Below are 14,354 nucleotides of genomic sequence, written 5' to 3'. Positions count from 1 at the left end.
GAGAGGGAACCATTGCAAACACGTGGCTATCCACACCACAGTCACCCTGCCACAAGTTGTGGGCATCAATCTGATTTTGCCAATTTCACAGCAAGACTGAAAGTGAACTAATTTGAACCCAAGTTAGATATTGACTGAGATAGTTTTAACAGTATTACTAGTGGTGGTAATTAGCAGTATTAACCACCTGCTAAATACAAAAATAAAAAATACTCGATGTTTAAATGGATGCTCCACACGCTCAAAACTAAATACTCCTGCATCTGAGAGGACCGAAGTATTCATGACAGAAGTAGACGATGCTTTTATCAAAATAATTTCTTCTCATCTAGTAGTATCAAGTACTTGAGACATACCCTCTAATATCCCAGCCCATCATTAGATGAGCATTATGGGTTACAACACCTTGTCTTTGGAAACCAGGCCTCCCAGAGATGACGGCCCTCACTTCAAAGCTCTAAATTAATCACTGACAAGTTCTGTCCCCTCAAATTAGGTCTTATAAAATAACTCTTTGACACCACTCCTCAGCTACACTACCCAATTCTCACATGGTTAGGTTTCCTCTACTCTATTAGACAAGATATATTTCAGGAATTATTGTGCTCCTTGCCTTACCCTTCAGGGATCAGGGATAAGAAAAACAAATCAGCTCTGGAAATCACACTTTTATCCCAACTTTTCAAAGCAACAGTAAGATTTGGTTGATCCTGTTCCTTCCATTCTGTTCTGCTCAAGCCTTCCATGGCTCCACTCAAATAACTTGCCTAGAAAAATATCTGTTCACCCATCACATAGCATCCCTCCTCTTAAATCTGTTGCAAGTTTTTGTCAGCATCTGCCCTCCAAATGGTGGAAATACATAAAAATTTATAAAAACCTCCTTGGTATATTGCTACACGGAGAGCTACCAGAAGAACAGAAAAAAAAAAAAGCAGGTTTCATGAAAGCTCAACGAACCATGAAGTCATGTCACATATGTAAATAAAATTAAGTTCAGGTTAAACAACAGGCTTTCTCATTGTTCCAGATGCTTTTTTTTTTGTAAATTACATCTCGAGTATCTTGTTCACTCTTACCATGACATCAAGTTATTATTGAAATCCTGCATCTTTAAACCATACACAACATAACAAATATCAACGACTTTAAGAAAGCACCATCATGACAATGAGGCGCCTTGATTTGTTAATTTCCGCTGTTTTAATGACCTCACGTTAGCTCCTGTATTTTACACTGAGCAAAAGGGGAGCCAAGGCACGATCGCAATCCGCATGAAACACGTTAGTCACGTCGGGTCAGCTCCTGCAATAGCCCTTGCAAGGGGTTTGGCACGCCGGCAGCAGCGGCTGCTGTTCGGAGGGGGCGGCACGCCCTCCCACCACCGCAGTTTTGAACTCGAGGTACCCCGGCATTGAGGGGTGATCCCCTCAGACAAGCCTCAGGTGGCAGCTACGGCCGTAGCTGCGGCCACCCAGGAGGCACACGGGAAGCTGACATTTTCCTCCCAGCGCTGCCACGCCTACAGCGGAGCGCAGCCTGCGCGCCTTTTGTGCTCCCGCACGCCCTCCACCACTTCAGCGTTCCCTCTCGGGGATTCAGACTCGCCGTCCGGAGGCGGGGCGCGGCGCTCCCCACAAACCGGGGCTGGCCGCGGGGCTGCGGGCTCTCCCGGGCCCGCAGAGACGCCCATCCCACTCGCCTTCCTCCGGCCTCCCCGCCTCACCACGGCAGGCCTAGGAAAGGCGGCAGCCGCTGCTCTTGAACTCCTCTCCCTCGCCCCTCCCAGCGAGGTGATTTGTTTAAAAATGAGTAAGATTACAGGCATCCGTATTTCCCCTCCTCCCCCGCCAGCCGCAGGGCTGCCCGGCGCCCCCCACGCCCAGCCCCGGAGCGAACCGTGCCCGAGATAACGCAGCCAGGTGACAGGGAAGCGGCAGCTGCGCCTCAGGGTGGGGTGGGGAGGGGGAGAACCGGGCGGGCGGACGCCCCCCGCCCCGTCCCCCCCCACCGCGACGCGGCCGTTGCCAGGCGGCGGCCCATGTGCGAGGCGGCGCTTCGCCCCGCCCGCCATTAGCGTAACACAGAGGGGAGGAGGAAGGAAAGAGAAGACATTTTTAAAAAATAAAATAAAATAGCGGGAGGGGGAGCCCTTCTTTCCGCACGAGCTGCGGCGGGGCCGCGGGGAGCGGGGCCGCGTCCCGACGCGGATGAGGAGAGGGAGTGATGCCGCAGGAGGCGGCCGAAGGCCGGCAGACAAAGGGAACCTCACGGCGGCGCCGCGACGAGCCAGAACCGGAGCGATTCGGGCGGATGCGCCCGGCTGGGAGGACCGCTGCCGCCCTCCCCCCCCCTGCCCAGGGCGGAGGCACTTACCAGCCGAGCCGGAGGAGGACCCTCTTCTCCGGTGGGCGGCGGCGGCCGGCTCGGGCGGCTGGGGCTGAGCGGGCCGGGCGAGGTCCGAGGGCTGCTCCTGCGCGGGGGACGGCGTGGTGGCGGAGGAGGAGGAGGAGGAGACGGCTCCCGGGGGGCTCCAGCCGGGCTGCGGTGGCTCTGGGGCGGCGGGGCGGGGCGGCTCGGCGGGGCCGCCGAGGTCCAGCAGCTGCGGCGGCCGCTCCTGCAGGGCTGCGGCGGGCACCGCGGCGGGCTTCCTCTCCATCACTTCCAGCTGCTCGTCGAAGTCTTCGTCTTCTTCCTCCTCTTCCTCTTCCTCCTTCTCGTCGTCGAGCACGAACTGGTAGTTGAACTGGGGCTGCTGCGGCCGCGCCGGCCCGGAGGAGGAGGAGACCAAGGGCGACTGGTCCATCTCGTCCATGGTGCCTGGAGCTGGCGGAACAATGAGTGCGCGGCGCTAGGGCTGTGCCTCTGCCGACTGTGGGGGGAGGGCTGGGGTTGCGCCGCCGCTGCGGGACCTGGCTCCCACGCCCTGTTGAGTCACCGCTGGGGGAGGCGGCGGGGCGCGGCCGCTGCGGCGCTGAGCGGCGGCGGCGACGGCCAGTAGGAACGCGAGGGGGGAGCAGGACGGCCAATGAGGCGTGGCGCTGGGGTGCGGCCGCCTCATGAATATGCAGCGTGTGGGCGGGGCGAGAGGGGACGGCGAAGTCGGGTAAAGTTCAGCGCGGAGAGTGCGGGGTGGGGCCCGCGTTTGGGCTTCCCGTGGAGTCGGGCTGCGGGGTACGCGTCGGCCGTAACCCGGTTTGTCTCACCGTGGATGCGACCGAAGGGTCCCGGGGCACCGCAGGGACCGCAGGGACCGCAGGGGGTGAGGCTCCTTCCCTGTGTCGCTCCGGCATCGCGCCGATCTTCACCTCTTGGGTGGGAAGTGGAGCCGGTCGGCGCCTTCCTCCGAGGGCAATGGAAGTTTTAACCAGAACGCCATGCAAAACTACTTACTGTGTCTGAAAAAAATAGACCGGAGGGGAGACATTTTCAACAGAGACAAACGTGTTTAACCACTCGTATGGGTTTAAATCGGCCATCTGAACAGATCTAGCCATCTCTGTAGAATGTGAGTTGGGCAACTTGTGCAGGAGGCAAATGGCAGCTTGTTCACAAAGCAAAAGTTGGCGTATGCCGCCGTGCTAGGGTCTGGTGTGGTCTCTTGCTTTCTGCTCAGAGACGGAACATTGGCTGAGCCCCTGAGGGTAACACTTTAACTAAAATGGTGTATATTTTGATGCAATTTTCACCCACACAGCTACCACAGTAAGACCAAAAGGTCTTACAATTCTATATTTAATATTCTTCCAACATTATTATGGATTTTTAACCCACAGATGATTTGTTCTCCCACATGCGGCTGTATAAAGGGATCAGTTCATGGAAACACTGACAGCAAGCAAACTGCAAGCTCAGTGCGACACAAGTCCTTAAGAAAAAGAAACAACAACTCTCCTGCCACTTACGTTTGGCCATGTCAGATACAGCGTATGCAAAGATGGATATTCAGGTGGGACGTCCCATTAAGCAGAATGACTGATGACACCCTGGCAACAGGAGAGGTTCCGGAGTGGGCTCTGTTCAGCGTACCCAAATGCATGGAGGGTGGCTGCATTTCATACTGCAGAGGGAAGAGTCTCTAGCATGAAACTTGGGTTAGATTTCCAGCATTCGGGGACTTTATGAAAAACAGGATGGCAACACAGAAATGGAATTATGTCAGTTATCCCTGAATGGTATTTTTGATCTGGTAGAAATGGTGGGTCTTGACTTGGAGGATCATAGTCCAAGATCTCTGCTGTAACTCCAGTATCAGCACTTCCACTTCACTGAGCCAGTAATTAATTTGGTTCATAGAATCACAGAATGGTTTGGGTTGGAAGGGACCTTAAATATCACCTAGTTTCAACCCCCCTGCTGTGGGCAGGGACACCTCCCACTAGACCAGGCTGCTCAAAGCCCCATCCAGCCTGGCCTTGAACACTTCCAGGGATGGGGCATCCACAACTTCCCCGTGTAACCTGTTCAGTGTCTCACCACTCTCACAGTAAAGAATTTCTTCCTAATATCTAATCTAAATCTCCCCTCTTTCAGTTTAATACCATTACTCCTCATCCTATTGCTCCACTCCCTGACAAAGAGTCCCTCCCCATCTTTCCTGTAGGCCCCTTTTAGGTGCTGGAAAGGTGCTGTAAGGTCTCCCTGGAGCCTTCTCTTCTCCAGGCTGAACAACCCCAACTCTCTCAGCCTGTCCTCATAGCAGAGGTGCTCCAGCCCTCTGATCATCTTCAATGGCTATCCGCTGTACCTGTTCCAACAGGCCCATGTCCTTCTTGTGCTGAGGGCTCCAGAGCTGCATGCAGTACTCCAGGCGGGGTCTCACCAGAGCACAGTAGAGGGGCAAAATCACCTCCCTGGACCTGCTGGCCATACTTCTTTTGATGCAGCCCAGGATGCGGTTGGCTTTCTGGGCTGCAAGCACGCATTGACGAGTCATGTTGAGCTTCTCATCCACCAGCACCCCCAAGTCCTTTTCCTCAGGGCTGCTCTCAAGCCATTCTCTGCCCAACCTGTATTTGTGCCCTGGATTGCCCCGACCCAGGTGCAGGACCTTGCACTTGGCCTGGTTGAGTTTCATGAGGTTCACACAGGCCCACCTCTCAAGCCTGTTCAGGTCCCTCTGGATGGCATCCATTGTGTCTACTGCGCCACACAGCTTGGTGTCATTGGCAAACTTGCTGAGGGTGCGCTCCATCCCACTGTTCGTGTTTCCGACAAAGATGTTAAACAGCACTGGTCCCAGTACTGACCTGAGTCTTCTTTTTACTTATTTATTGCTACCCAGTGTCTTACACCAGCTGCCACCGTGTAAGTGCATGCAAAGAAAATCTTAACAATACTCCCTCTCTTTTCCTACCAGCTAGTCAGTTTGGAAAATGGAGAGCACTCAGTTCTGGGTAAGGTAAATTCTCATAACATTTTTACATTTTGAAGAAGCTTAATATACTGAATTGCATTAAGAATTGAGTAACAAGCTGGTGATGGCTTTTATCTAAAAAAAAAAACCTCAAACAAAACAGGCCAGATTTAATAACCTTATGGATGGATAACAGTCTGTAATCTTCAGTGGCATTTTACCTCATTCACAGTAGATGACCAGGCCTGAAATATTTTACTAAAAGGAAAATTCACGTTTTCTGTGTGGTCCTAATAACCGTGTCAATATACAATACCCTGATTCAGATCTGTCACTAATTTATTACATACCAGGAAAGGAAATAGAGTTTTATTTATTTTTGTATTGTAAATCTGCACTTTTTTTGTGTAACAAATAAAAAAACTTTGAATAAGTTCTTTATAATTTCACCAGACAATCTTTTTTGCATCTCTTGGTTAAACAAGAAAACGGAATTTTAACATTCCATTAAAATATACCCTAAGGCAACAAGGTACCTTTAAAATTTTGTAAAATTTTGAGCACAGACACAGTGCTGAAACTAATTTTAACATATCTAACTGCAGTGATTTTTGGTCATCTGCAAGTAGGAAAAATCTATATATAGTTTGGCTGATTTTATCAGAATGTTTGCAAGAGAATCCCATCATCAGTTAAAGACAAATGAAAGCGTTTTTTATTTAGAGAAAGGAAGTGACTAAAGGTCCTGGAGGGAAACAGGAAGGGAGTTCCAGGTAGCCTAAGCCAGTCAAATTAACAAGCAAGAGAAAAATACAGCTCTCCAATCAGTAGGCTGTACTGCAAAACACCCTTTCTTTTTGCTCTTTAGAAAAATATTTTTACAATTCTTATATGAAAGTTGTCAGCAAGTAGGAGTACTTCACAGATATTCAGCAAGTTAATTCACAAACTTAGTTTCCATGAGGTGTTTTCATCTAGCAAGCTTAGGGAGAAAAGCATTCAGTACGTGGAAGAGAAGCACCAGTTGGTGTGTTTCTGAATTTCCACAGCAGTGCTGACAATGGCTATGTACTGGTTGGATGTTTTTTCTTTCCGCTGTCACTGTCTGCTTGATCTTACACAGAACTAATACGAGATCACAGCGTATTGTAGACTAGAAAAATAACTGTGATGGGACAAATACAATATTATCGCTTCACAGCAGCATCAAACAGAAAAAAAACGTTTGGTTTCAGACAGCAGTCAGCACTTTAAAAAGATGGAGTTATAATTGCAGGGATGGTTGGATTTCTGTCCCTCCTTTTACTCTCAAAGTACAATCCTCCAGGTTCCAGGCATCATGTCTTTATCTCTGGAAGGATAAAACTCTCCCGTTCTTTTGTTTTCAGATTATGCCTTTGCTACAGTGCCTTCTTCAGCCTGTCTTCATTTGAACATGCTGTACTTCTTTTCAAGATCAGTAGTGCAATATCGTGACAAAATCACTGTTTAGTTTATTAATACAAATGCAGCATATGGAGGGAAAGGTGTTAAAGCAATAGTACAGAGGGATTGCCATCTCTTGATGGTAACTCAGTCAGGTTCAGCTTTATCAGATCTTCTGTGGGACCTGCCTTTCAGCCTGGTCTTCTGCAATAATTAACATTTTCTTGACAGTCACTTTTTAAACCTTTTATGTCCTTTAGTGTTATGGGCACTTCCTATTCTGGAATTGTTTCTAACACCCCATAGGCTGACTTAGGTGGAGCCAATTTTTCCACTTTTTTTTTTTTAAATCCCCCCAACATAATCTTGATAAATCAAACCAGTCTATTTCTACAGTAAATGTCCTAATAACCGTGTCAATATACAATACCCTGATTCAGATCTGTCACAAAACATTCCTTAAAACTTCTTCAGTCAGCCAGCTGGGTGCTGAGCCAGTCCATCTGCATAAATTAGAGCGATTTAGGGACAGCTCTCAATTACACCAACTGCCATGTGTGCCAAATTGCCCTTAGCTGTAGCTTTAAATTCCTACATCCAGGTAATTTCTTCCTAGGGCACAACTTGGTATGTTTAAGCTTTCACTCAAAGGAACCAAAAAATGATGTTACGACAGTGAACAAGAATATATTTCCTCACCATTAAAATACACCAGCATTTGAAGTGAATCAAAGCACCGACTGATAATACACGATGCTCTCCAGCAAATGAGACTATGACTTGAGGAATTCACCTCACTAAAACCGCACAGGAATCCACCGTTAATTGGATTTTGCCGTGACTACTCTTTCCCTTGCAAAAAACCATTAGGTCTTAAAAAGATGATACACAGTTAAGCTATCAATTTTACATGTTACAGACATTCAGGACCCTGAGCAGTGGGGTCCATCCACACCCAAAGCAGACATTGTTTACACTGAAGAGAGATGAGACTTCTGTGCGAAACCTCGAACATTTCCTGTGGCACTTCCATGTTCTTGGATAACCTCCGATCTAAATACTGACCCCAGTGAAGGCTGCTTAACTTGTAGGACTAACAAGTTCCCAACAAGCAGATAGTGTGGATTTAAAATAAATATTTTCCTTGAAGTTCTTTCCTCTCTGCCTGGTCAGAGGGGTGAGGGTTGGACACTTTGTAGGAGTGTGTAGTCAATCAGAAAAGTCCTTAGGTGGAAACTAAGACTAAAGACTTACCTTTCATTCTTACGATGATGCAATATATTAATAACAAAATTGAATCAGATGTTTCTATTCACATGTTAATAATAGTATATTAGGAAAACAAAGCCATGGGAATGTGGCAGAATGATGTACGCTAAACAATTTTTAATACCACTTTCTAAATCCATCAGGTCACTGTAGAAAATTTAAAGGTACAAGAATGTGAAGTCTTCTGAGACTCTCTGTGAGCATTCCTAAACTTTTCTAAGGAATCAGAATGAATGGTGAAAATTTTTCAAATTATCCAGAATACAGGTAATTCCCCGCTTCAGGTTTAATATTGCTACTCTTCAGCCCTCCACACTTTTAATAAATACAACTAAATTATTCACTTACCAGCTTGGCTGTAATACTTCACACTCTCAAGGAACCGTAAGGACCCCCAGCTTCATTGAACCTAGACACAAAAAATCCATTCTCTATTAATACCTCATGCAAACGGATCAAGATAGTATCATAATTACTTTTTCTAATTCATGTTCTCCCCTCTTACTTTTCATTTAAACAGGAATGCTTAAAATCAGTATCAAGTTTAGATCTCAGCATCCCTAAATCTATACCCACGGACATGTCTAAAATCAAACTTTTCAGCCTGAATACGTGGCTTTTTTTTTTTTTTTTTTAAGGGTTTTATTACAGTTCTGCTCTGGTTTATGTGAATATGCCGCACACGGTAATTAAAGTAATGAACCAGCAGTGTTTGTTCCCTGTGTGTCTGGGGGTTCAATGGAGGGAAGAAGGTCCATTGATGCCCAGTACCTTTCAGGTCATTTGGACTGACATATTCGTGACGTTCAATTCCCAGGGAGTGAAGGAAGTACAAAGTATTCATTACATTGCAAATTAGAGCACAGAGTAGTTTTACAAGTTACAGGTGTAGTTTTAGAGCAGGAACAGAATTTGGATGGCATGTTCCACGCTCAGAGTATCTAACCTCTGTCTAAACCAGAGGTGCTCAACGCCTGGTTTCTTAACTTGGAATGTAGCAAGTGACTGAGCTGAATTAGCTGAACAAGCCAACTGAGGAAAATACATTCCCTGCGTATTCAGGAGAAGGTGCAGGTGGTATATCTGGTCTGGCAGCACCACTGTTCTGATTTCAGATGCAGAGCAAGTGATGCTACTATCTTGGTGACCAGAATTTACAACTCCAACAGCAAGAACGAACTACCTGAAATCATGGTATTTTATCTACATTATTTTAATGTCTTTTTTAAAACTTAGGAATTCATAAATGTTATAATAATTTGGGATTTTAAATGGTTTGCTTTTTTAAAGGAAAAGTGCATATAATTTAAATTAGAAATCAATTTTTGCTCTTTTTATGCACTTATACTTACTGACTTGGAAAAGAAACAGCCTAGTTACCAATATTCAGGGTTATTCCCTTGGCCTCCAAATATGCCCAAGGAGTAAGCAGATTGATAGTAGCAACATTTTCACCATTAGTATAGAGAAGGTTGATGGCATTGCTACTGGGATTATAAAACTTGAAGATACAAGCCAGGTTTACACTGGAAGCAACAGTACTGATTTTAAATGCCTCACGTTTGAAAGGTACCAGCCCACCGTCTTCCAGCACTTTGCTCACTGCTTAATAACTTGCCCCTCGTAACTGCTTTCATTAGACTACAGCAGCTGGAGTCTTCACTGGAGTTATGGTGGTGTTTTGGGGTCGCAGTGCATTTTTGACTTCCAAAGACAGAAGGTATGGCAGCTTTGGAAGACAACACCAAGGCTGTGACCGCTGCTTCTGTCTTACAAGCGTTTAGGGAGCTCTTCCTTTTATTTGGGTCAGACAAAGATAGGACAGCTAAAAAAATTTTCAACACGCTTACCCTGCTTTGTCAGTATCACATCAAGCTGATCATACCTGAAGCCCTTTATCTACCTCACCTTTCTCCACGTAGAACGCTCCAGCTTTTGAACACTTTGAACAATTTCCGTTAAATATGGCAGTGGCAGAAGATTCAAGGTTATAAAATTCCTGCTAGTTTTGTAAAAATCAGCAGCTGGATAAATTACAGACAGCTGATAATCTCTCCTGTGGAAAGGGAGCCAGGAGAATTCAGTTGTTACCCCATTCCACTTGGGAGCCATCAGCTAGTATGTAGTTTTTACAAGCGTGTGTGTCTTTCACCGAGATGGCAAAACCAAAAAAGGAGGATGAGAGAGGTGTGAGAATGACTGAAGATATTCCAGGATAGAGATGCAAACAATGTAAGACCTGAAGCTACAGGAAACCTGAATTTACTAGTTTTACTGGTTTTGGAACTAGTTTCTGACTGTTGTAGATAGGGATGTATTTTAGGTGAGTCATGCCAGTGGAACTGTGGTGCAGGCTACCTAGGTGCAGCTACAGTTTTGGCAAGGACAGGAAAAAAAGAAGGGAAATAAATCCTGTAGGCTGAATTCTCTCTGATGTATGCTGTGAAAAGGAGCAGAAACAAAAGGAAAAGATCTTGAAAAAACAGTACATGAAAAAGAAGTTACATAGGGCTACTTTATTCCCCAAAGAAAATCAAGGTTCTTTAGACTTTCTCGGGCGTGATGTTTGGCATGTATCACTTATTCTAAGCTATTTTCAAATGCCTTTTTTTCAGTGCAAATATAGTTTTTACTTTTCTCATTGTAACTTGTGAAAAACCAACATATATCAGTAAAAACTGACTACTTGAATACCATGTAACAGCTGCTTAAATTACTAGGCTACTAGCTAAGATTAACTGGTTTTATTCAATTAGGTAGAATCAGGTTGCTAAACAGTGCAAGTTTTAATGTATGAGCCTGGAAATAATGATAACATGACCATATCCTGGGCAGAAATGCCCGGGTAAATTGAAAAAAACAAACAATCAGTTTGGCTTTAGAGGCAGCTAGCTATATGTTATTTGTTTCTAATCAAAATCTTACCCACTTTAAGCATTAGAAAATAAAATCAGAATTTAGGACTAGCGGGTCTTTAAGATTTATCCAACTAAATTGATTCAACAGAGTTCTTGTAAATTTTGCATTGTGCTATTGTAAAGTTGAGCAGATATCTCTGATGAAGCACATTACAACCTCGTGAGATACCAAGATGTATGTGCAATTTATACTAACTAAACGTAATACTTCATCAAAACTTCTATCCTGGATTTCCTGTGAAGTGGGTGATGGTTACTACCTCTGCCGACTCAGCCTCGCTGCAGACTCAGTTTCTCTGCCCTGATCTCAGGCACTTTGCCCCCTGCCCCCTCTCCAAATCCATTTCTGTGGCTGGCCCAGGATGCTGAACTTTTACAAGTAATTTATGTATCCCACTGTGGGATAAGAGGAAAGACAGCTGGGAGCAGACAAAAAGAGATGCTAAAATGGACTAGACCTCCAGCTGCTGACACACACGGAATAGAAAGATCAGCCCTGGCAACTGGCACAATCTGAAACTATTAACTGCAGTTCCCTCAGACTAAAACAGCCCAGGACTGGTTAATTCTTACTTCTTCATATAGCATCCATCTAACTGCAACCAAGTAAAGATAAACATCTCATTCCTAAAAATAGTACAGGATACAATCTCTCATATTTTTCAGAAATAGCAAGTGCTATTTTAACTGCTTTAACAATAAAATCAGGTGCCCCCATATAAATACATAGTATACGATACACTGGGTCAATTTTGGATCATTTTATGGCAATTGGATGATATTTAAATTTTTATTGCATTCCTAACAATATGTCGTTTTTAAACACACGGTGTTAGGGATTTTGTCTTCCTCTGCTTGGAAATTTCAGTTCAGATTTTGGATATTCCTTCAGCCTAAGTACTTATGCATTCACGGTTGTGTGTGGCATATATATATATATGTATGTATTTATAAAAGCATATGCAAAGTGTGAACCAAAAAAGCAAAATATACTGTCTCTAGCCTGACCGGCTGTTTGGCTTTGTTTAATTAGGTTCATGTTTACCCTGTGGAGTGCTTAGGCTTCCTGGTCAAGTACCAAGGCTCACTGCATTATGCAACACACTGGCATGTTACGAAGTCAATTCCTCCTACACATAGTTCATAAGCCACAATACAACAGGTGGATGAAAGACATGTTGCGTAGGGGTGTTTTGGAAAAACGAGGTAACAACAAACCAAAGAGGTCAGTGGAAAAAGAGCAGGCAGTTTGCCACCTACCATTATTGGTTAGTTGATTTCTCTTGCAGATGTTTTGGATTTGCTTGGATTTGAAAGATAGATCTAGAAGCAAGCAAGGAAATATATACCTACATAGAAAAAAAAAAAAAGGGGGTAAAAAATTGATCTTCAGTGAGCGAAGAATAGCGTCCCATAATGTTAAGTTTAGATACATAGGCAGACCAGAATATAACAAACATATACAGGCACTATATATATTATTATAGCTAATGGCATACACTTCTGTGAGTTCTCCTCAGTTGTAAGCTTCTAAGGCGAGACGACATAATCTCCTATTTACAGAGAGTAACAGCACGAACCCATAACCCTGATCACAGCCTCTGTATGATGCATCGATATTATAAATACCTCCTGCCAGGATGGGCTTATGTTTTCCTTTTTCAATCAGCTTTCTCACAACGCTGCAGACAGGCCAAACGCGTCAGCCGGAAGCACTGCCGAACCCCGCGCTGGTAACTCCCACTGCGGAAGTTTAGAAGAATCATCATGCCGATGAAGTTAATGGCACAATATACAGAACAATTCAATTTCCATTTATTCTGCTTCATGTCAGCACATGACTGACTGACTTCAAAATCCTTTCTGAGTATTGGCAACACACAGATGTGTGGGATATGTGTAGGCAATGTTTGTAGCCATGTCACCTGGGGCAATTCACACGGGATTTGACAAGATAGGCAAGTTTGGGGTTTGGCAATTCTCGGATAAGGAACGCACAAGATTACTTCAAGAGACAGTGTTGAGTATTTGTGTTCTCGGCGCTACTACACAGAAACTCTCACGCTGCCATAAGCTGTGTGGTACTCTTCCAAAAATAATGGCCATTTAAAATAGCAAGCGTGAATAACAGCTGGCTGTTCCTGTCCATGTCTCTGAATGCAGTCATTTTCTCAGGAAGAGCAACGCAATACTGAAACCGGGAGTTTTGGGGCTTGTCGGCAATGGTTAGGTGGGGAAGAGTTTCACATGGCAATTGAGAAAGGTGGGAATGTGTGCGCAGAAACTGTAAATGATAGCTGAGCAAGTTCCCGGTGATTTGCAGCCTGGTTGGGAGGACCAACCAAGCAGTATCAGTCAGCAGCAGCTGGAAAAGAAAGAAAATAGAACAAAACGGAACCTGTATTCCTAAGTTTTTGAAAGAAAGGTCTGTGGTCAGAGATGAGATGAGTAGGAGAGAAAGAGTTAAATGAATCATGAGCCCAATATACAGAAATGGTAAAAGATGAAGATAAAAACGAAAGGGCAAGAAATCCCCTTTTCTAGCAGAAAAATAGATGACGCAGAGAAACAGTGAAAAATGAAATTTCAGGTTACCTTGCTGCACTGAATGTATTAATAGTTGGATTCAGTTCTGTTATTTGAAATGAAGACAGAAGAAAGGAAAGGGCATAAAATCACCTTCCAAGCAGAAAAACAGATGAGACAGAAAACTAATGAAAAATCTAATTTCAAGTTACCTTGCTGCACTGAATGTATTTATAGTTATTTTAGATACGCATGTAAGCCTATATTCTTCTTTATTCTCCCTTCTCATTCAAAACTTATTTCGAATGACCAATTTTTCATTCAGGCATGTGCATGTTGCATGTTAGTGTTACTACAGTAAAATGCCGTTGTTTATGGATAGCGGAAGGCAAGAGGACTAAAATCTGGTGCAAGATAAATCGAGAGGGAGTTGTTACTGTGTTTTTAGTATGATGAGGACTCACCGCACAGCTTGACCTTCCATTCTGCTCATTCTAATTATATAAATGTATTAAAATAGGAAGGTGTTGCCCTAAGTTAGGCAATATTCTGAAATAACCATGCATTCATTTAATGGATAATAACAAATTTGAATCTCTGCATTTATGTGTACCACTAGGATTAAACTTCTTGTAGACTATGAATTCGTCCTCAAATTACTATTAAGCAAAAAAACCCAGCCACAAATAAAAGCTGAAAAGACTGAAAAGAATGTATAATGATAAGCAAAACCTTTATTATGATTAAACCTTTAGTGCGATTAAAGCATTTTAGAAAGATTCCACCTAAAACCCAGAAAGCACACGAGAGCTGGGGAAAAAAAATCAAAAGGCGTTTGAACTTGGAAATGAACAGTGCAA

General features: G+C 44.4%; 1 protein-coding gene across 4 annotated transcripts in view; it reads right to left on the bottom strand.

Annotated features, from left to right (window-relative positions):
• Positions 1 to 14,354, bottom strand: part of RTN4 (reticulon 4) — a 76,132-nt gene that overhangs the window by 47,803 nt on the left and 13,975 nt on the right. For 2 of the 4 annotated variants that reach the window (XM_074578612.1, XM_074578613.1), the window contains 4 exons: positions 12,598 to 12,711; positions 12,229 to 12,317; positions 8,399 to 8,459; positions 2,377 to 3,398 (listed from right to left, as the gene is read on the bottom strand). In XM_074578612.1, the coding sequence (XP_074434713.1) occupies positions 2,377 to 2,815 (439 nt within the window). In that variant the 5' untranslated portion in view covers positions 2,816 to 3,398; positions 8,399 to 8,459; positions 12,229 to 12,317; positions 12,598 to 12,711. Of the gene's footprint in view, positions 1 to 2,376; positions 3,399 to 8,398; positions 8,460 to 12,228; positions 12,318 to 12,597; positions 12,712 to 14,354 lie in introns of those variants that run through there. The other 2 variants (XM_074578614.1, XM_074578615.1) reach the window with 2 other exon arrangements.

The sequence above is a fragment of the Larus michahellis genome, chromosome 3 (assembly GCF_964199755.1).
Source record: "Larus michahellis chromosome 3, bLarMic1.1, whole genome shotgun sequence".
In the NCBI taxonomy this organism is placed as follows: Eukaryota; Metazoa; Chordata; class Aves; order Charadriiformes; family Laridae; genus Larus; species Larus michahellis.
The sequence above is the reverse complement of the archived record's forward strand: the minus strand, read 5'-3'. Positions and strand labels throughout refer to the sequence as shown.